Here is a 20,891-nt window from a genome sequence, read left to right on the forward strand (position 1 = left end):
TGAGACACTTGCTGGGGAGCCTTCTAGACTAGGATTTGTATGGAATACGTATTTGCGAACAGTTGTGTTTGTATTTCATGCTATTGCATCGTAAACAGGTTTTTAAAATCTGTCATTTCCTTTCCCTGATGGCAAAAGCAATAGGATTTTCTGTCTCTGAACGCAGCAGGATGGACGACGTGCACAAGCAAGGCCTCTGGCAACGTGCCATCGCTGCCGAGGTTGGACGCAGCAAGACTGTCGTTTTACATTTCTTAAAAGATCCTGAGGGTTCATTCATTCATTCATTCATCTTCTGTAACCGCTTGTTCCTGTCTGCTGGAGCCTATCCCAGCTGTCATCGGGCGAGAGGCGGGGGTACACCCTGGACAGGTCGCCAATCCATCGCAGGGCTAACACAGAGAGACAGACAACCATTCACACTCACACTGGTATTTTTTTATTTTTATCTAAATGTGTGGTTAATCTCTGAAATATTGGGTCTTATAAAAACAGTTTCAAAATAAAGGTTGACCCTTTCAAACCCAAGTTCCAACGCATCGGAACTACTTTTTGAACATGTTTTGTCAAGCAGCTAAAATAACCATTACATGTATCCAAACCATATGGACCTAACTGTATAATAAATAAACTGGATATTAATTATGTGCTTAGTCATTGTCACACAATGGACCATCAGAAAGCGCGCGCACACACACACACACACACACACACACACAGAAGAAGAGACAAATCCCTTGTTGTCCCATGTATTTTCAGGTTTTATTTTTATGCAGAGTGAAATTACAACAGCATTATTATTCATAGAAAACCACAGGAGCAGTTGAGGGCAACTCTTTAGTTATTATACAGTACATTCAGAGTGACTGAACTGAACAGGCCGGTCTGATTATTAACATATTGACAACCCAAAGCCATCATTACAATTTACCACCAGTGTTCCTTCACAGATCTAATGCGTAATCAAACCTTTCAATCCCACCACCCGGGCAACATATATACACACACTACATTTTAACCCAAATTAAAAAAAAGAAATTAGTATAATTGTTATAGAAAACTAAATGTTTAATAATAATAATGATATTAATGATTTGCTGTTGGATGAGAATGGACCCCACATGTTCAAATCTCTGCTAGACATCAACAAACTAGTAAAGGAGACAGTGAATGCACTCAGGGGCTATTTATTCATGAACCACTTGAGCTCAGCTACACTTTGTCCCTTTTCCACACCGACTGATTTACGCTCCTAGAGTACAGCTTACACTTGGAGGATCGCAGAACTCAGTCCAACGATTAAAATCTCTATCTACATACGTAGCCTAAATTAAAAGGCAATAATGTGCGGATTTTCTAAAATGCAGAGCTCCTGACTCTTCCTGTACTCTCTTATTTTGCTGAATACAGAGTATCGATGATTTAACATGAATTAGCTTTCTGCTATCTAACAACACTGTCAGCTATAAAGACCTGTCCTTCCACCGTCCTTCACTTTACTCAGCTGCGTTGCTACCACGTTGCACAGAAAGAACTTCAGAGCTTTCACATGCAGCAGCTGTGTCTGCAGTAACTTTGACAATGAATGCAGGTCCAGAGGGCACTACTTGTCCTGCAGCTACGGAAGCAGAGAGCAGCTTTGGATGACTATTAATATTTAGGCACTTTATCATGTGACTTCCTCTCGTTTACTGCCTTCTCTGTACACAACAAATATTCAGTTTTTTTTCAAGCTATGAATTTATATTCATTCTAGAGACATTAAAGTTGTTTTCTGGTTAGAATCATTACCCCACGTAACATCCAGGTGGCTTTTATTATGTTTGATCTTGAGGGGGAGAAAAACAGTTTGGCAGTCATACATGTATCTTCAACTTAAAAGGTCTGTAAAAGATTCTGAACCTCTACTGATCTGAGCGTCTGGCTGCTCCGTCAAGTTTAACGTTACTGAGTACTAAGTATGTATATTAAGTGTGATGTATGTCTACTAAGGAACGCGATGCCACAGAGACTGTTGTAGTGTTTAGCTCATTTCAACAGGCAGACTTGGTACTGTTATTAGAGACATGGGTAGAATAAAAACAGTGTACTCTACTCAAATACTTGTCGATTGCAAAACCAATCCTAGAATATAAATTACACGACTTTTTTTATTTTTTTTATAATCACACATAAATTAATGGTGAGATAGGGCTTTTTAAATAACAGAAAACATAGATGAACTATGGTTGACAGTTACAAATGATTAAAAAACATTATTTACTAGCTTCAGCTATCATTTCTGTCTTGAGTGCAAAGATTAGACTGGTTTTTAGAGAGCAGTGCAGTCGTGGCTTACATTGGCAGCCGGTTATGAGCCGAACTCTACAGTTTCCTCTGTGATGGGCTTGAACTCGTAGTTCCCTCTGCCGTCCATGTGGAGGTAATACTTCATGAGAAAAAACAAAAAGAGGGAAACAAAAACTGAGCGGGGAGGAAAAAGTCATCGTAACACAGTTCCCACATTTCCATCTGCTGGGCTGTCTGCTTTAGATTAGTAAAGACTGTATTTGGTCATGTTCTGCCCTGGTAGCAGCACAAATGAATGATTGCCAGAAAAGACAAAGAGGGTGAGAGGCTTCACACCTCATTAGGTTTCACAATTTCTATCAAATACCCATGTCGAGCCACACATGGCAACAAACAGCACTGTTTGTACCAGTCGGGTTCATTTTTGTTTCCACTTCCTGCTTCACTTTCAACAACGGCGACTGAAACTTTGGCCTAAAGTTCGCCGAAGACGAGTCATACAAATACTTGTATCTCTGAACCTTCTCAGTTAACCTTTCCTTTACATGTTCCATCATTATTGATCCAAAACAATCCATCTGAAAACTGTAGAGATGGAGAAGCAGCCAGCAACATGCTACTACCAAGTGGACCAATCACAGCTCTTACATTACATTTCTAGGGAGGTGCACGTCAGCTGCGGCCAAACTGTCTATCATCATGAGCTGGTCATTGAATAGTTAAGCTAATAGAAACATTTCTGATACTTTTACTGGCACAAAAAAGGTTGGAAAAAGGTGATTCTCCCATTTGGATAATACTGAAACATTTGTGGTGTAATGAAACACTAGTAAACTTGTTGATACATGTGTAACTGTCAGTCCTTACCTCATGGTGCTTCCACAGGGACTTTCTGTGGGACACTGTGAACAGGGTGATGCCCACCTGGGAATTTAAGGAAACAATTATTACAACAGCTTTTAAAGAACAGCATGTAAGCATCAGTTACCCCCACTATAAAAGCTAGTGGAAAGTCTGTGATGATGCTGATTTAAGTAGCCTTATATCAACCATAGGGCTTTAACAGGTGCACATACTACAGTCAGTGTAGACGTTAGGCTGTTACATACTCCACAAGAAGTGAGAAGTTTGTTCTCACAGCCCTCGTTTGGGAGTTCTTGCAGAACTTTTTTTCTCATGTCATGTCCAGCAACTAGTCCGTGATTGGTCAGAAATAGGAAGTGGTCAAAACACACAGCCCTTTTTCGGCGGAAAAGCAGAAATGCTAGCAGCCACACTGTGAGCTCAAATATGCTAATACTGGCAGCGTGACCGCTAATCTCTCCTGGGTAGAGATCAACATACTGTGTGTGGGTGCATGCTGAATAAACAGCGTGATCTGATGGACACGTCGTATGCTGCAGTGGGAGGGCCCAGTGTTTTTTTTTTTTTTTTGTACAATACTTGGAAAGCTAATTTTATTCTATATTCTATATTTATACTTTTTTTTTTTGTTTTTTTTTTACTTATGGCTTGAATCGGGACCAGAGTAACCAATTTCGTTCCTTCCCATGTACCAACATGTGTCGTAATGACAATAAAGAATCCTTGAATCCTTAAGGACTTTCCCAGAGTCAGCACTAGAGTTTCTCATGAAGTATAACTGTACTGGCCAGAACAAACTTTATTTTTGTTCTCGCAGCCCTAGAACAAAGTCTGGCTTCATGTAGAGTATGTAACAAGCTTTAGAATAAGATCTGCACTTTGTGACAGGTGATATTTTACTGTGTCCCAAATCTATCAGTCTTTATTTGCAAGCAGAGTGCGACTGGATCTCAAGTGGTGTCTTGCACATTAATGGTAGGTGTGAACACACATACTTGAAGCTGGAATCTTGTGAACCTATTGGTCATGATGCAAGTCAACAAGCCTTAGTATAGAATGTGTTTTAGGGTCCTACCGTCCTGCAGTGGCTGTAGATGTAATCCTCCACATCCACACTCACTGCACTGGTGCACTCATCCAGAATGGCAAACTGGGGCTTGTGGTAGAACAGTCTGGCCATCTACGTACAGGGACAGACACAATGACCACCAGGAACATCAAGTAAAATACAACAACCTGAGATCTCTGTCCAGAAGAGACAAGATGCAGTGTTGAACCCTCCAACGCAGGCCTCTGGTAGAGTAACTTACAGCCATCCTCTGCTTTTCCCCTCCACTAAGGACATCCATCCAGTCCTGGACCGAGTCCCAACTGCCCTCCCGATCCAGGATGTGACCCAGCTGGACATTGTCCAGGTACTCCTTCAACACCTTGTCACACAATACACAAAAAGGTCTTTAGAAACACAGGTAGAGGGACGTGAGCATGTGTGTGTCACACTGTGTTGTGTCCCACCTGATCAGAGATGCCTTTTTTCCTCTGGTCTTCAAAGGTGTCAGGATAGATGACCTGGTCCCGCAGAGAACCAAGCGTCATGTAGGGTCTCTGGACAAACACAGCAGTCAAAGTCAAACTTCCAGATCATGAAGGGTTATATTTGTCATACCAATTTCAGTTGATTTCATTTCTTTTCTACTTGGCTGGATTTGTTGGTGGGTGGTGGGATGTACAGCTAGCCTGTGAACCAATTTGATGGTCCCCTGTTCACTTAATGTTTGTGGAGGAATTTATTATGCTTTATTACAAAGATCTGATGGGTCAATCATTGGGCGGGCTTTATGTGGTGACAAACAGAAGAGTAACAGCAACACAGTCATACATGGCATCTGGGCGCTGCCGAGTTGATTATGTTTACGACAAAATGGTTCAATGGAGATGCGAGATCTCTGACTGGCTGATTTTTACCTGTGGAACATAGAAGAGCTTCCCTCTCTCAGGTTTCGTCAGGTGTCCACCAAACAGAGGCCACAGCTGTTAAAAAAGTATTGATTTGCTTTAGAAAAAAAAAGAAACAGAACGTACATTTACTTTGCTAACCAATCTGATTAACTCTTACCTCTCCAAGAACTCTAAACAGAGAGCTCTTTCCACAACCGTTTGGTCCACACACGAGAACGTTGGTGCCAGACCTCACCTTCAGAGTACAAGTAACGACACGTGATACAGAATAATGCATGTCCATGTGATAAAAGAAATCCACAACTTAAAGACATCCTTCATTCAGTTCCAGTCATTACCTAACCAAGCAATGGTTGGCTGAGGTATGGCAATGAAAAATGAATGTTTTACCTCGAACGTGAGGTCTCTGATCAGGACGTCTCCATTGGGTGTTGATAGTGGTGTATGGTCAAATCTGAAAAATTACGGAAAAAGGTTTGTTGGAAAATAATTTCATGACAAAAAAGAAACAGGAAAAAACATGTCTATATCTATATCTATATATCTATATCTATATCTATATATCTATATATCTATATATATATATATATATATATGCAAGAGAGGAACAAGAGACCTACTTGATGATGTTGTCTCTGTTGGTGACCTGACCTCTTCCAGGCACCAGTTTAGGTTCACCTGCAGTGTCTGCTCCTAAGTTGAAGGGAAAAACAAAACAATCTGACTATTGGGATGGACAGTTTGAGCAGACTGATGTGACAATTCCTGTCACATATTTCGTTGAGATCCAAAGTCAGTGGTACCGTTCTGTTGAGAAACCATGGTGCGCTCATATTTGCCAGCATTCAGCTCCTTCAGGACTTTTATCAGTTCAGTGATACGAGCAGTAAATCTATGGAGGACAAAAGAAAAATCTTATAAATATGTTTGAATTTCCCAGGGCCACAGGTAGTTCTGTTTTTGATGGGAGAACCAGACAAACACACAAGTATATAGTATATAGTATGAACCTAAGCCCTATCCTCTGTTTTAACTCAGACAGAACATAGTTCTAGTTAACAGAGAAGAGGATTTGTGACAGAGTTTCATTGAGGAAGAGGACAGTCAGCAAGGGAGTATGCAGAGGGAATCACACACACAAGGCCCTGAACAACGCATCTGCAAGCTATGAATTGTTTCTTTGTTCCATCGCTGTTGTACTATTCTGTAAAAATCACCCTGAGAGGCGAGTCATCTCTCGGCCGGCCAGTACAATCCGGCCAAGGGCCTGGGACATTCTCAGGAGCATCCTTCCACTCTGGTAGTAGTCCTACAAACAAGAGAGGTTCAATTACACTCGGTAAAACCTAAATGTCGCAAAATATCACTGCAAAGCATTTCAAAGGTGAGTGAACTGTGTGGACGTATGTTTCTAACATTGGTGTAGATGTTTATCATTGTTTATCAAACTATGTTACTGCTGTGTGTAATTACACCGACTGCTTTCAGATTGTTGTCTGTCTGAAATTAATTTTGATACAGAGAATGCATGGCCCACTTGGGTACCATGTGGATGTGTGCTGTCGCTTACCTCAAGCAGCTCAGAGTGCGTGCTGTGCAGGTGCCGATGGTCGGACGGGTTTAGAAATGGCCGGCTAACCACCAGATAGCCCACCACAGTGGCTATGTCTGGGGGGGGGACACATGTAGAGAGGGGTTCACATTAACTTTACGCTCATACAATATATAAATAGTAATATAAACCAATCCACAATAATATTATGACTACTGCCAATAACACAGATTATCTAGTTATCATGGCACCCGTCGTTAGGTGGGATATATTGCACAGCAAGTAAACACTTTGTCCTCAAAGTTGTGTCAGAAGCCCAAGGCCCACTTGTGATGGGTACTTGACTGGGTCAGTGCATTTCCAAACCTGCAGCTCTTGTGGCGTGTGTCTACAGTGGTCAGTATCTAGCAAAACTGGTCCAAGGGAAGGAAAAGTAATGAACCAAGGACGGGGTCATGGGCATCAAAGGCTCACAGATGCATTCAGGGAGGGAAGACTGGGCCGTGTGGTGCGCTCCAACAGATGAGCTGCTGTAGCTCAAAGTGCTGAAAATGTTAATGCCTGTTGAATGTTCTGATAGAAAGCTGTGAAAACACAGTGCATTGCTGTTTGTTGCATAGCAGCAGAGCAGTCAGGGTGATCATGTTGACGCGTGTCCACTGCCAAAGGTGCCCCAACTTGGCACTTGAGCATTAAAACTAGACCACAGAGCAATGGAAGAAGGTGGCCTGGTCTGATGAATCAAGTCATCTCATACTGTGTGTCAGTTACCCTGGGGAATACATGGAACAAGGATGCACTGTGGGAGGAAGGCAAGCCAGTGGAGGCAGTGTGATGCTTTGGGCAATGTTCTGCTGGGAAACTTTGGGTCCAGCCATCCATGTGGATCTTACTTTGCACATACCTAAACACTGTTGCACCCTTGTACACCATGTACACCCTTTCATGGCAAATGTACTCCCTGATGGCTGTGGCCTTGTTCATCAGGATAACACACCCTACCACAGAGCAAATATAGTTCAGGAGTGGTTTAAGGAACACAACGACATGTTCAATGTGTTGACTTGGTCTCCAAACTCCCCAGCTCACAATCTAAAAGAGCATCTGTGGGATGTGCTGGACAAACAAGTCTGATTCACTGCTTTGTTTTGACCAATATCATTCCCTCCCTCCCTTCACTCACTGTGCAGTCCAGCTGTCCACTGATGAGCTTTGTTAAACTTCTTAAGCAACCGACAAGAGGCAAGTTTTAATCTTGTGTTTACAAACCAAGAAATGCTACTATTTATATGTATGTATGCACTCACACTTGGCAATTATGCTGTCCACAAACCCCATGGAAAAGCGGAAGAAGATGAAGTTATGCAAGTGGTCAACCTGGAAGGAGAAATAAATGTTCAAGAAAATATAACACAAATCTATTTGTGTGGTTGGGGTGTGGCTCAGAGGCAGAATAAAACTTTGTTTCTGTCAACATTTTGCTGGTTTCACCAAGCAGAAAAGTACCTATTCTGTGAGGGAGCTGGACTACCACAAGGCTTTTGAGATAACAGTATTGCACATTTCAGAGTCCATCTTGCGAGGCTTTAAGCTATTCACTTGTGGCTGATGATTCATAGTGATACAGACCAATTCATGTTTCTGTGGCTGTACACAATTCTCTGAAAGAATCTCCATTTTGACAATGCCTTTTTAATCTTTGCTTATCTGGTGCATGAACATAATGTACAAGCGTACTAGAGCGTACTGTACCGTAGCTGTAGCGGTATTACAGACGCTACAAGACATATCTGAGCTGCCTTTATAGAGACATGATTCTTTAGACAACTACTCATACAGCCCAATTTGATGACAAACACAGCCTCTCTTTAGCAGAACACTGAAACTGTTACTCACCAGTTTCTTGAATGTGGCGTAAATGGTCTGTTTTTCCCTAACGTTCCCGTTATAGAAGGCGATCTCCTCACTAAAAAGAGAGAGAAAACAACAATGTAACGGTTTATAGTAAAAGCTGTACAATAAAGTATGAACACGATGACAGATATTTAGTAGAAAAAGTCCTGTTTACCTGTTAGTTATGAGGCGAGAGTTGACGTAGCGGTACTCTCCCTCATAACGCTGCTCAGTGACTGTCATTTTGCCAATAGGCCTTCTCATTCTGGTAAGAAACAGGCCTGAAATCACCAAGTAGGCCATCATGATGGCTGGGCCCTAGATAGAGGAGAGAATGAGGAGACTGTGAAGAGTCTATTTAATCAAATTCAAATCACTTCTCTTTATTCACCACGTATTGTGTGTGCTGCAGAGCCAGTGAAGTCATAAAATACAAGACAAGACTTGACCTATCCCACAGTGGGGATGAATAAAAAAAAAAATAAATACCACACACATCGACTGATCAGGCATAACACTAATATTGCATTGGTCCCCCTTTTGCTGCCGAAACAGGCATGGACTACACTAGACCCCTGAAGGAGTGATGTGGTATCTGGCACCAAGATGTTAACAGATCAGATCCTTTAAGTCCTGTGAGTTGCGAGGTGGGGCCTCCATGGATCGGACTTGTTTGTCCGGCACATTCCACAGATGCTCAATTGGATTGAGATCTGGGGCATTTATAGGCCAAGTCAACACGTCGAACTCGTTGTTGTGCTCCTCAAGCCGTTCCTGAACTGTTTTTCCTTTGTTGCAGGGCTCATTATCCTGCTGAAAGAGGCCACAGTCTTGTTTCCATGAAAGGGCGTACACAGGGCTGCAACAATGCAGAGTGCCTCCTGGGGCTAGGTGTTCCCCAGGTTAGCAGACCGGGAACGCCCAATAAGAGTGTCAGTTCTGAAGATGCTCTGACTCAGATGTCTAGCCATCACAGTTTGGCCCAAATTCTTACATTTGCCTATTTCTCCCTGCTTCTACCTTGCGGACAAAATGTCCACTTACTGCCCATTCTATCCTGCCCTCTAACAGGTGTTGTGATGAAGAGATAATCAGTGTTAATCACTACACCTCATTGGTCATAATGTTATGCCTGATCGGTATATACATATCTATATGAAGTTGAAACTTCAAAATGGTCTAAATGCCAAACATTTCAATTTGTTGATTTAAGTGCTCCAAAAAATAATTACAGCCAACTGCTAAAGGAAGTATTGTCATGGTAACCTTACCTGAGCACCAATGGCACTGGTCAGCTTGAAGATGTACAGACCAATATCTAGCAGGGGCTACAAAAGACACACACAGTACAAACAGATTAAAAAGGAGAGCTGGCCAAGGTCCACTTAGCAAACACTGCTATCATCATGCAGCATGGGTTAAATAGTGTTCAAATACAATAAGCTTATCAGTGATGGATACATGGCTAAAAGGATGTTTAAAATGATACATGGAGGATTTGCTCCATTGACAAAATGTGCCTCCACTCATCCACAATTCCAGGTCTCTGGTGTACACTACATATCCAACTGAGGTCATCAGATGTGATGGAGAAGGAGTGAGTCATCAATACAAAGTAATCTACCCGACACACAACTGAAGTCATTTCTTTGTTCACTACATAGTCATGCACCATTACCCAGTCCATGAATCGTAGAAACTGGTTCTGACTGTACCTTACTGAGGTTGGAGTAAAGATCCACCACACTGTTGCAGAATTTCTCCACATCCTGTGTCAGCAGCTGGTCAGCATTGGCTATCCGGTTGTCCAGGTTTCCCATTTTATAGTAGGTGAAGCCTCTGAAGAGACAAAACACAATTTGAAGAAAACGAAACACATATACAACTTCTCACAGTTTCTAATCAGGTCAAAAACACACATTAACACATAAATTGGTTTCCATTTTCATGTTTTTGCACTTGGCTGTTAAGCAGTGAAGATATGGGCTCTGGTTTGATATCAAAGTGGGATTTATGGCGTGGTGTGGCCAACATGAGGATGTCATCATTCATCAGCACCACCTCCTCACCTCTGGTGTTGTGCATAAGCAGGCGGCTTGATAACCATGACGTAGGCAGAAGGAAAAAGGAAGAGGTCTGACAACACATATTTTTTTTTTGTGCTTTTGCAAGTGCTGTTTTATAGTTTGCTAAATAAATTTAGGGTAAAGCAAGACAAATGACTTCTAACTTCTAAGCAGCTGAAGGCCTCTCTCACATTGACTAATGTGAATGTTCATGAACCCACCATCAAGAGAACACAGAACAACCACTGTGTGATGGCAGAGGGGCAAAGACGAAGACACTGCTCTCCAAAAAGAACATTTACAGTTTACTAAATAATCATGTGAACAAGCCAGAAAACTATTGGAAAAATGTTTTCAAAGTTCAGCTGTTTGGTTTAAATGTGGGGGTTCGTGCTTGGACACAAAGCAACACTGCATTCCAGCATCAGAACCTCATTCCGCTCATTAAACATGGGCGCGCTAATGTCCTTGTTTGGGCCTGTTTTGCTGCCTCTGGGTCAGGACGGCTTGCCATCATTTAACACTTTTTTCGTTTTATTTGTTTGATTGGGGTAGTCTTTGTGTAAGGTCATGACTAATGTGAGAATCAGCTGATGTTTGGAGTCATTTTTATGCAGAAATGTAAAGATTCTGATGAGTGCAGATACTTTTCGGAAGCACTATATATGATGAAAAGTCACACCTATTTTGGGTGTGCAGCAGTGTGTATTTTGGGGTACAACTTCTTCCGAAGATGGATCAGGTAAACTGAGGGTTATATCATTATGAGGTAGTTGAATCGGTCTATCTAAATTGAAATCGGGCCGAGACCACCCTCTCTATGGACCTAGCAGCGGATATTCAACATGCAGTGATACAGAGATATGCAGAGCCAGAGATGTATAGGTGACTGTTGGTTCATTACATGATTATCAAGAGACTCAATATAATGGGAAACCCCTCCAGTAGAAGTTGTACTTACTCCAGGTACTGGTCGTACAGGTTCTTTGTGAGCCGCTCACGGAACCTCAGCTTCAGCTCGTTTAGGCCCAACTTCAAGAAATTGTTCACCAAGGCAATCTGGAATGTGCCAGTCACAATTAAAAATGTTACTCTCTCACACTATGAAATTCTTAGCTTCAGTGTGACTGTACACGAGAAAGGTTTTTAAAATTATTTTTTAGCACAAAACGGGAACGTGGAATTTACACAATTCTACAAGAGCCATGCAAACTGATGATGAAAAGAATTACGTCTAGAAAAAATCTGTTTAAGGAGTTGCAACAAATTCACATTTAATTGAACTTCATAACGAGATCTGTATACACTGATCAGCCACAACATTATGACCGCTGACAGGAGAAGTCAATAACAGGCCAGCACTAACAACATCCTGTTGCCAGATACCACAGGATACGCTCAGAAGGCCCATGTCCATTCTCCGATTACTTACACAATAGGTAGATGGTCATAATGTTATGCTTGATCGGTGGATATACCAAACATATACATCATTGCATGTATTCAGTTCCTGTATGCCATAGGAACCCTACACAATATAGGTTTACAGTTACGCTGTTCAAAAAGTTTCGTTTTGATTCCGTGAAAATAAGTCTTTCAAAATTATGAAATTAGTAATTACTTTTTTTTTTTAATTAATTATTGGAACTATTTAAAACAGCATGCACAGTATGAGCATGAGCTGACTCTGAACGACAGCACTGTCGCAAAATAATCAACAGAATATATGCAGGCAGTGTCACGGAAATATCAAGAAACATACTTACTACTGGCATGAATTTGATAAAGCTGTACAAGAAGGCCTTGAAGTCTTTTCTCGAGCGGCCAATGATAGCGCTGCAAAACACAACATGCAAAAAAGTCAGACAAAAGCTTTGGTGACGTTATTGTGCTCAGTGGACATGCATACAAATGTGTACAAGTGCATAATAATAATGTGCGGTGATATTATGAGGAGACACTGCTGGAAGCTGACTATGGGCTATATCATATATAAAAAGGTTTTTCTGACAAGTTTATTCAGTATGAACCAATCTCTCCGGTAATTTGGACCTGTCCTTCTCAATATTCATGACTAAAGATAAGGTTATGTGCAACTTTGGGTTTTTATATGCGTGTTGCAATGAAAACTGTTGACTCTGAGATCTGTGGGTTATCCTGAGGAGTAACCCACAGTAGCGCTCTCCCATCATTCATTTGCAGATTTGAGATTTGAGTGTGTCACTAAAGCCGCTAAATGGTGACAGCCTGAACGCATAATCCAGACTTCTCAGGCCACAAATGGGAAATTGTTATTTTAAACTTCACATAAAAATCAAAGCACTGAAGCCAATGTTTGACCTTTCGATCATGGTGCCGTTCTGGATCATCCACACATCACAGTAGGTCCTGGCAACCAACATGGAGGCAATAAAGATAAGGTAGCCAGTCTGCAAACAGAAAACCAGAGAATTATTAGCCTGGAAATCAGTGCTGAGTACCAAGTCATTTTTCATCCTCCCCTTGACCCGGTTCATATCTACTAAACAGAATGGATAAGATAGTGATATGGAAGATAGGGAAGAGAACCAGGAGCGGAATACAGCTGTGACCTTGGCCTATAGAGCTAATGCCTCAGTGCCAAAGGGCTCTGCTATCTGTCAAGTCCAGTTCTTAGTTGCCAAATTACATGGTTTACCACATCAGGAAAATATTAGGAAAGGAAATTCTAAAATAAACTTCATGGCTTGAACCAGTAAATCAAAGCATGGCAGACGGAAATCTAACCTTATTTCGTAATCTCACACTAGAAATCCTCTCCAGAGTTCTGGGGTTTATCTGACATAAGTGTAATCTCTGTTGGCGAAGGTTCTCAGTCATCCAGGTCATGGTATATCCAAAAAAGCTTTAAACAAAAGGCAAGTTTTCTTTTTAGCTAATCGCTACAAGTCCAGTTGCCTTTTTTAAACCTTTTTAGGATAATCTGTTAGGTTCACAGCACGCATGAAAATTTGATTATCAATGTAAAAGCAAACAAATGCATAGAACTTTGAATTTGAATTTGATTATTAAAACACAATCATCTTCCACATATACCATCTTAAGTGGGCCATGATACAGAATGCTGCATACAGTATGCCAGCAAAAGACACACTGAAAGAGCCTGCAAGAGGGGTATAATACAGAAGGTGACCTTTATGCTTGGAGCTTCTATCTGGGTAATTGATCTTTAGATGCCTATAACTACATCCTGAATGGTCACAAACAAGACTTAACTTTCAAAGATTTAACAGATGAGTTTTGTGTTGTTCTGCCTAGCTAGCGGCAAGGCCGGAAAACAAACCTGCATCAGGCTTGGGTTATTGTGAACAGAACTAATGGCTAGGTCTTGACAACTAACTGCACTAGCATGTCTGAGTAAGAAATCTACATACTGTAATGGTCAGCCATAAAGTTAACTAAATACGTGTTATAGGCTAATGAATATGCTAATGGGAACTATTACACAGGCTAATAGCTAAGACGCTAAAGGAAAGGCAAAATATTGTTAGCGACGTTATGTTTGGCAAAATATGAAGTAAATGAAGCTTGCTATAAGTATCAGGGCAGCTCATTACTCTAACGTTAGCTAACTTTCTAGTGGGAGCTAGCAAACAAGCAGTTTTGATGATCGCCTCAGTCCAATTCTCTCATTTTCTAGCTATTAACCGTATTGGAGGAGTACAGTTAATAGCTCCCTACAACGCAGAAAGATGACATTTTGATAATGATAGCTGCTGTGGTTTTTGCCTCCAGCTAGCCGCCGTGACAAAGGCCGTAAAAGGGTCTATTAAAGGTAAGATTTAACTTTTCAAAAAGAAAAACAAGACAGAAGGCTACTGCTTTAGCCAATTAGCTTTCACCCTGGCATGTATTTTGTCAAAATACATCAGATGCATGTATTTTGTCATCTTCAGCACGTGTGGATGTCATTACTCAAGATGGTTGCTGACTGGCAAAACTCAAATGAGCCTTAAAAAAATATATATTTCGACCAGCCCAAAGACATTACTAGTCTAACAGCAGCATAACCGTACCTCCATGCAGAAAACTCGAGGCACCATGATCCGAATAATCTGGAGGATTCGGAAGAAGAAAACCTTGTCCACTGCTGCCCGGTCTTTTTTGGCATCTTTCTATAAGTAGTGGCATTAAAAAAAGGATATTAGATTACTTTCAATTATGACAAACATGATTTTAAATACTTCAATAATTTTGACGTACCTCTACGTTCAGCACTTGGCCCGAGCCTCCTTTTTTACTGGAAAAAAAACAAGAACTAAATTAGATTGAAAGACATTAGTACTGTGATAAAGTATCACCTCCGTCATATCCAGGCTCAGTAAATTATTAAAACAAATGTCAAATCACTGGTAGAAGGGAAGGCCACAAATGTCACCACGGAATTCCATTTGGATACTGATTTACCAGCGACCTGTACAACCACAACAGCCCCAACACAGCTGACAATGAGCCAACACTGTTCTTCAGCAACATCAGGTGATGTTACGCAAAATGTATAGCATAACAAACTGTTTTTTTTCCCCCAAATGATGCAACGTCCTTCTAAAAGTAACTAATCAATGTAGGCTCTCCACTTAAAATACCCTTGACTGACTGATCACACTGTTTTTTCCTACAAGAATGACACAGTCAGCGCAAAAATGAGCTCCTTAAATAATGTAGCCTTGTTTATGATGAACAAATGCCCCAGGGTAGGCGTGCTCCTAAAGACATGTTGCAATAAAAACCAGTCCAACTGGTGCTGAGCCGTTTTTGGGATGCTTTCATTGCATTTCACTCACACATGTTCAGAGACGGGCTACAGTAACCACTGAACTTGGTTCAAAACAAGCATGGACGCTGATGGTGAAGATGCTCTCAATAAAGTACATGTACAGGTTGAAGAGTATCTTGGCCACAGGCAGGAAGGACCTCCTGTGGTACATTTGAGTAGGATGAGTCTGTTACTGAAGACTGGCCAGTGTGCATGGCTCCATACTGTGGTACAGATACCTCTGGTTTTAGACTAGCTTTGTTCCAGCAGCTCGGCTCAGTGCCAGTAAGTACACAGCAAATGCTGCGGAGTTAAAATTCTGGTGTTGACGAAATTTTAGCAAGTGTAGTGTTAATTCTACTCTTTGTAGAGTTAAATGTATTATATATAACTCTCTGAGGACAAATAGTTGGTGTTAAAATAGAGTGTCAGAATGGAGTGTTGGTGATTTAACTCTGTAAGTGTCAATGCAACACATTTAACTCTCTTCATTTTTACTACGAGCTCTGAACCTGGATATAACACCTGAGGTGTTAATTTATAAACTCCGCCCATTTATTATACCCGCACCTGGACAGTCATCCCGACAACTACCTACTGATTATCACTGATGAGAAAACGTTGTTTGGTGAGTAAATGTGCTTCACTTTGTGTATAATGTTATGTTTGACGTAAATATTGACTCTTAATCTCGCATGCGGCATCATGCCCCGTACAGCGCTGTGTCCGAACAACAAGCTAACGCTAAGCTAACATTCGAGTTTACGCGTATGCTACAGTCAGTAAATGCTAATTCATGTTCAATTACAAGGTTAACATAAGTAGACTATTTCAGGTGTTACAGCTGACCAAGTAGACAAAGACTGTATAACTGTGGTGGTGTTAACATGCTTGTCGGTTAGCATTAAGTTTGACGCTAGCTAAACCATGTTAGGTTAGCGGGCTAATCACTGTCGACGCTAACGATGAGCAAGCGTTTCACATGAAGTCCAAAAACTCTGTATTAGTCATTTGACTGTATTAATCTTTTAATTTTTTTGTGTGTGTTTGTTTGTGTTTGTATTTAACCAGGAACTCTACTATGACCCTGAGGCAGTTCAACACCTGCTGTAGGAGCTACAGGACTAATTCTCTCCTTCACCCTGATGTCTGGGAACAAAGTATCTGGAAAGTTTGATGTGGCATTTAATGTGTTGTTACATGCATTTTAAAATAAATGTTTTAAACTTAACGTGGCCTCTTTATTTCATCATAGTTAATTTTACACGTAATATGTAACAGAAAACAATATTTACACCATACAGTGTAAATATGGAGGTGGAACACCTGTAGTAGTTAACAACTGACACTATGAGATAGTTGATATCTAACACTATACACTAGTGTTGAGAGAAACTAACACTGGTTAGTGTTGAGAAGTGTTAAATTTTAACTCTAAGAAGAGTCAATAATAACACTTTGGGAGTGTTAACATACCAACACTTCAAAAAGAGTCAAATTAACACTCTGTGGTGTGGACCCATATAGACACTTTAAAAAAGTGTTGAGATTAACTCTGATGGTGTTGATTTGGGTATGCTGAATAGCTTTCGGTCTGGACAAAACTCCACAGCGGAGAGGGAAAACGAGCGTCACAGAGCAGCAGATTAGCACAGTGCCACTGGTAAACTGCTCGACAGCAGCATGAAACCATGTCGCCCATAAAAAAATTACAACAACAACAATTACACAGTCACAAACGCATTACTTTCCCTTGAATGGAAAGTCTTGTCTGGAGACACAGTGTAAAGCACTTCCACTGAGCAGTCGTGTTAAAGTTTGGTTTTTCATTCAGGGCAGTAAATGCAAAATAAAAGCTATGTGTTCTAGTGTGTAAAGATTTTATTGTTAGTCATTATCCTGCATTACGATGTTAAGATGTGTCAGGATTATGTTTTATAGGCAAAGTTCTGCTGATTATTCAGTGGTTAATAAACAAATTGTTTGAATGCAGCCCTGCTTATTTGTGCAGTGGTATATGGACCGATCAGGCAAAACATTATGACAGGAGACACTGACGGGCATCTCTTCATCACGCCACCTGGTAGTGGGTGGGACAGAATAGGCAGCGAGTGAACATTTTGTCCTCAAGAGTTGACGTGTTAGAAGGGTTTGACCGAAACTGTGATGACTAGACATCTGGGTATCTCCACAACTGACACCCTTGGAGGATGTTCCAGGTCTGCAGTTGGTCAGGATCTATCAAAGGTGATCCAAGGAAGGAACAGTAGGGAATCAGCGACAGGGTCAAGGGTCACGGGGAAAGGAAGGCTGGCCCGCGTGGTCCGTAAGCATCAGAACTGGTCTGTGGAGAAATGGGAGAAGGTAGTGTGGTCTGATGTATCCAGTCTTCTTTTACACCACGTGGATCGCCGGGCGCGTTTGCATTGCTCACCTGGAGAACACAAGGCACCAAGGTGCACTATGGGAAGGAGGCAAATGTTCTGCTGATAAACCTTGGGTCCTGCTGTCCACGTGGATGTCACAAAGACACGTATCACCTACCTAAACACTGTTGCAGACCATCTACGCCCTTTCATGGAGACGATACTCCCTGATGGCTGTTGCCCTTAGTATTAGTATCCCCAGACCTCAATCCAATCCAGCATCTGTGGGATGTGCTGGACAAAGTCCGATCCATGGAGGCCCCACCTCACAACTGACAGAACTTAAATCTTATTTGCTGTCAACATTTGGTGCCAGACACCACACCACACCTCCAGAGGTCTAGTGGAGCCCATGCTTGGACAGGTCAGGGCTGTTTTGCAGTAAAAAAGGGGACCAACACAATGTTAGGAAGGTGGTCATAATGTTATGCCTGATCGGTATTGTGCAATATGTTTGCACTGATTAAAATAACCATCTAGAACCGTGAAAGCACTCAAAGTCAATATATAAAAGCGGAAATGTACAAAGAATGGCACTGGTTTTGTGTCACTCGAACGACAATTTAAGCGATTAAAGTAAAGTCCCGTCGGTTCAGAGTCAATGTGACCTCGCCGTGCGCTTTTTTTTTTTCCACAAGGTGAAACTGAGCAAACACAAGCTGCTGGGTGACAGGGAATTTCTGTCCAATGTCCAACGTAAAAGTAACTTCCAGGATAGCAGCTGCTAATTTCAGTATCCTCTCGCAGCCCTCAGAAACTCAACTCGAAACATGTGTTTTCCGCAAACCTCAACGCTCCATCCTCTGCCGCGCACTTACCTGTTCGGTTTGGGCGTCCGGTATCTGTGCTTCAGCAGATACAGTGCCAGCAAAATGCCGCCTGCTATGGACGAGTTTTTCGCTGTCAAGTGTTTGCTGAAAGCCGCCATGTTTCTGACACAACGACCGGTCTTGGGGGCTCTAAACTCGCTGGGCTTCTTCTTCTTCTTCCTCCTCTTCTTCCGCTTCCGCTTCTTCTTCTTCGTTTTGCAGGTTTTGGTAGCTTAGACTCCACTGGGCGTATTACTGCTCTCCACAGGATGGGATTATTTGCAACGTCCTCGTTTCAGATCTGGGTTTGAGGTCCTTTCCACATTCACATGGTGGTTCTCTTTGGGCCAAAAACAGACTTAACAGAAGAGGAGTTTTGTACATTCCAGGAAAACATGCTTCACTGTTTGGGGCTATCCACACTCACATAACCCTGTAGGATGGCTTTCCACAATGTACAAGTACTGATTAAATCCACAGCATCTGCAGTACCCTTTCAACTGCCTCCTAGATTTTTCACCTTAGTTCTACTCGACAAAAAGTCAGTCCTCATATGTTTCTACATCTCTGTATTTCTCTTAATTACAGCAGGATCCATCAGAACCAGCACCACAGCACAGCCCCGAAGCATTTGCTTGCAGAATATCTAATTTCCCAAGCACTGTTTTAGCATCCGATTTGTTCTTTTGAGAATTTTTACATTTATTTTTGCTCATTACATTCCACCTTCCAAAGTTCCCACCACCTATACTTCCATCTCTCCCATCGTTTCTTTCTGCCATCTCTCCTCCACACTGCAGTGCATTTCAACAGGCAAAACTTAGAGACAAAAGTTCACCTGCTGCCTTAAAAATGGGAGTAAACTCAACTTGAAGAAAACCTGTTTCAACTCAAAGAGCTAAGTTAGAACTTCTAACTTCTCTTCTAAAACTTTCTTGTTTAAACTCGAGTTAAACACCTCTTTAGGTTACATTATCCATTGAAGAAAATTAACTCACGATTCCTCACTATCACCACTAAACAACTATACTATATTCATATCAATTGCCATTTTAAAGGGGAACTACTGTTTTTTACAACCTGGACCTTATTTCTGGCATAAAATACGATCGTTTACTCACCCATATAACTTATAACCATGTAGAATGTTATTTGGAGTCACTAGACAGATATTTACATCCGCGTATATCCATATAGTGGGAGTGATTGGGGCACTGAACCGCAGCCTCTAAACAATGCTGGTCTCCTCCACTGCAAAATCAATTTTTCATGCATAAAGTAGTCCCATACACTGGGAGAAATTAAAGGAAGATGGTGAGAAGAACTGGGGATGATATAATATAATATAACAGTTAATTAAGCAGTGATATGCGCTGTTGGCTGTTTTGGACAAATAAACAAGAAAGGTAAGCACAATAAATGATTCCCTGTGCAGTACTTTTTGAATGATAAGGCGAGCCTCTATGTAGTTGTGATTTATTGTGGCATGGTATGAGTTACAAAATCACTTTTGTGTCCCCCCCAATCCTGACACTGGATCTGCACCCATGGTAGACAGCGAAAGCAGCACAGCATTGAGCTGATCTGAAGATCCAAAGGGCCACGGCACCAGTGTGACGGATGGGATGAGGGCGTAGTGGAAGGTGCGATCCAAAGGGAGGTGTGCCTGCAGAAGACATAGACACATACATTGTCTTCAAATTGCTCTTTCTGTACCTCTGCTCCCTAAGCAAAGCCTCAAAGCACATTCTAATTTCATTAATTGACTTAGAAAAAAGAAAAAAAGAATACATTTTTGACTTTACATTGCATATTCAGCTCAAGGTGCACTGTCATGATGTAATTGTAGCAGTAGTGTACTTGATGATGCCCGGTTTGTCCACTATTTGCAGGGGTGGTGGTCCAATACCTCGCCAATCAACGTGTCCTTGGGCAACACCCAAAGTTGTTTCCAGTGATCATGAATGAAGCACCTTGCATTGCTGGAGCGTTCTTTCACCTTGAATCAGTGTTAGATCTTGGATCAGTGTTGTGTTTATCTGATCAGTAGTGATGTGGGCTGTCTTCCTGCTTACACTGGTTTTCTTAAGGAAGACTAGAAGTCCCTGACCTTCCTGAGCCGTTCAGGAGTGTACTAGCCCTTTAAAATGGACCCATCTCCACCAACTCCCACTGAGAACAGTGACATCTAGTACTTAGGAGCCAGGGGGTGTTGGTGTTTATCAATCTGTGTTCTTG

The 20,891-nt window shown here is 41.6% G+C and overlaps 1 protein-coding gene across 1 annotated transcript; it reads right to left on the bottom strand.

The window, feature by feature from the left end:
• Positions 1–717: 717 nt before the first annotated feature.
• On the bottom strand, positions 718–19,022 carry abcd3a (ATP-binding cassette, sub-family D (ALD), member 3a). Its single transcript, XM_084566072.1, has 23 exons — positions 18,663–19,022; positions 14,866–14,902; positions 14,679–14,777; positions 12,964–13,052; positions 12,390–12,459; positions 11,585–11,682; positions 10,273–10,396; positions 9,829–9,885; positions 8,733–8,875; positions 8,561–8,630; positions 7,972–8,041; positions 6,683–6,780; positions 6,330–6,421; positions 5,916–6,004; positions 5,733–5,805; positions 5,503–5,566; positions 5,270–5,347; positions 5,119–5,184; positions 4,669–4,758; positions 4,464–4,583; positions 4,229–4,333; positions 3,157–3,213; positions 718–2,428 (listed from the first exon to the last, which is right to left on the bottom strand). Exons 1-23 carry the CDS (start codon positions 18,770–18,772, stop codon positions 2,351–2,353), a joined length of 1,977 nt encoding a protein of 658 aa, XP_084422198.1. The 5' UTR covers positions 18,773–19,022; the 3' UTR covers positions 718–2,350.
• Positions 19,023–20,891: the final 1,869 nt, after the last annotated feature.

Source organism: Chelon labrosus (assembly GCF_963514085.1).
Source record: "Chelon labrosus genome assembly, chromosome: 18".
NCBI lineage: Eukaryota > Metazoa > Chordata > Actinopteri > Mugiliformes > Mugilidae > Chelon > Chelon labrosus.

What these genes read in the sequence shown, in the direction of transcription:
- abcd3a (XM_084566072.1), bottom strand. Translation starts at nt 18,772, where the DNA reads ATGGCGGCTTTCAGCAAACACTTGACAGCGAAAAACTCGTCCATAGCA. An exon ending in AGCTCTTCTATGTTCCACAG is followed by an intron (nt 4,759 to 5,118) that starts GTAAAAATCAGC and finishes GTGTTTGTCCAG; the next exon opens with AGACCCTACATGACGCTTGG. An exon ending in TCTACAGCCACTGCAGGACG is followed by an intron (nt 3,214 to 4,228) that starts GTAGGACCCTAA and finishes TTAAATTCCCAG; the next exon opens with GTGGGCATCACCCTGTTCAC.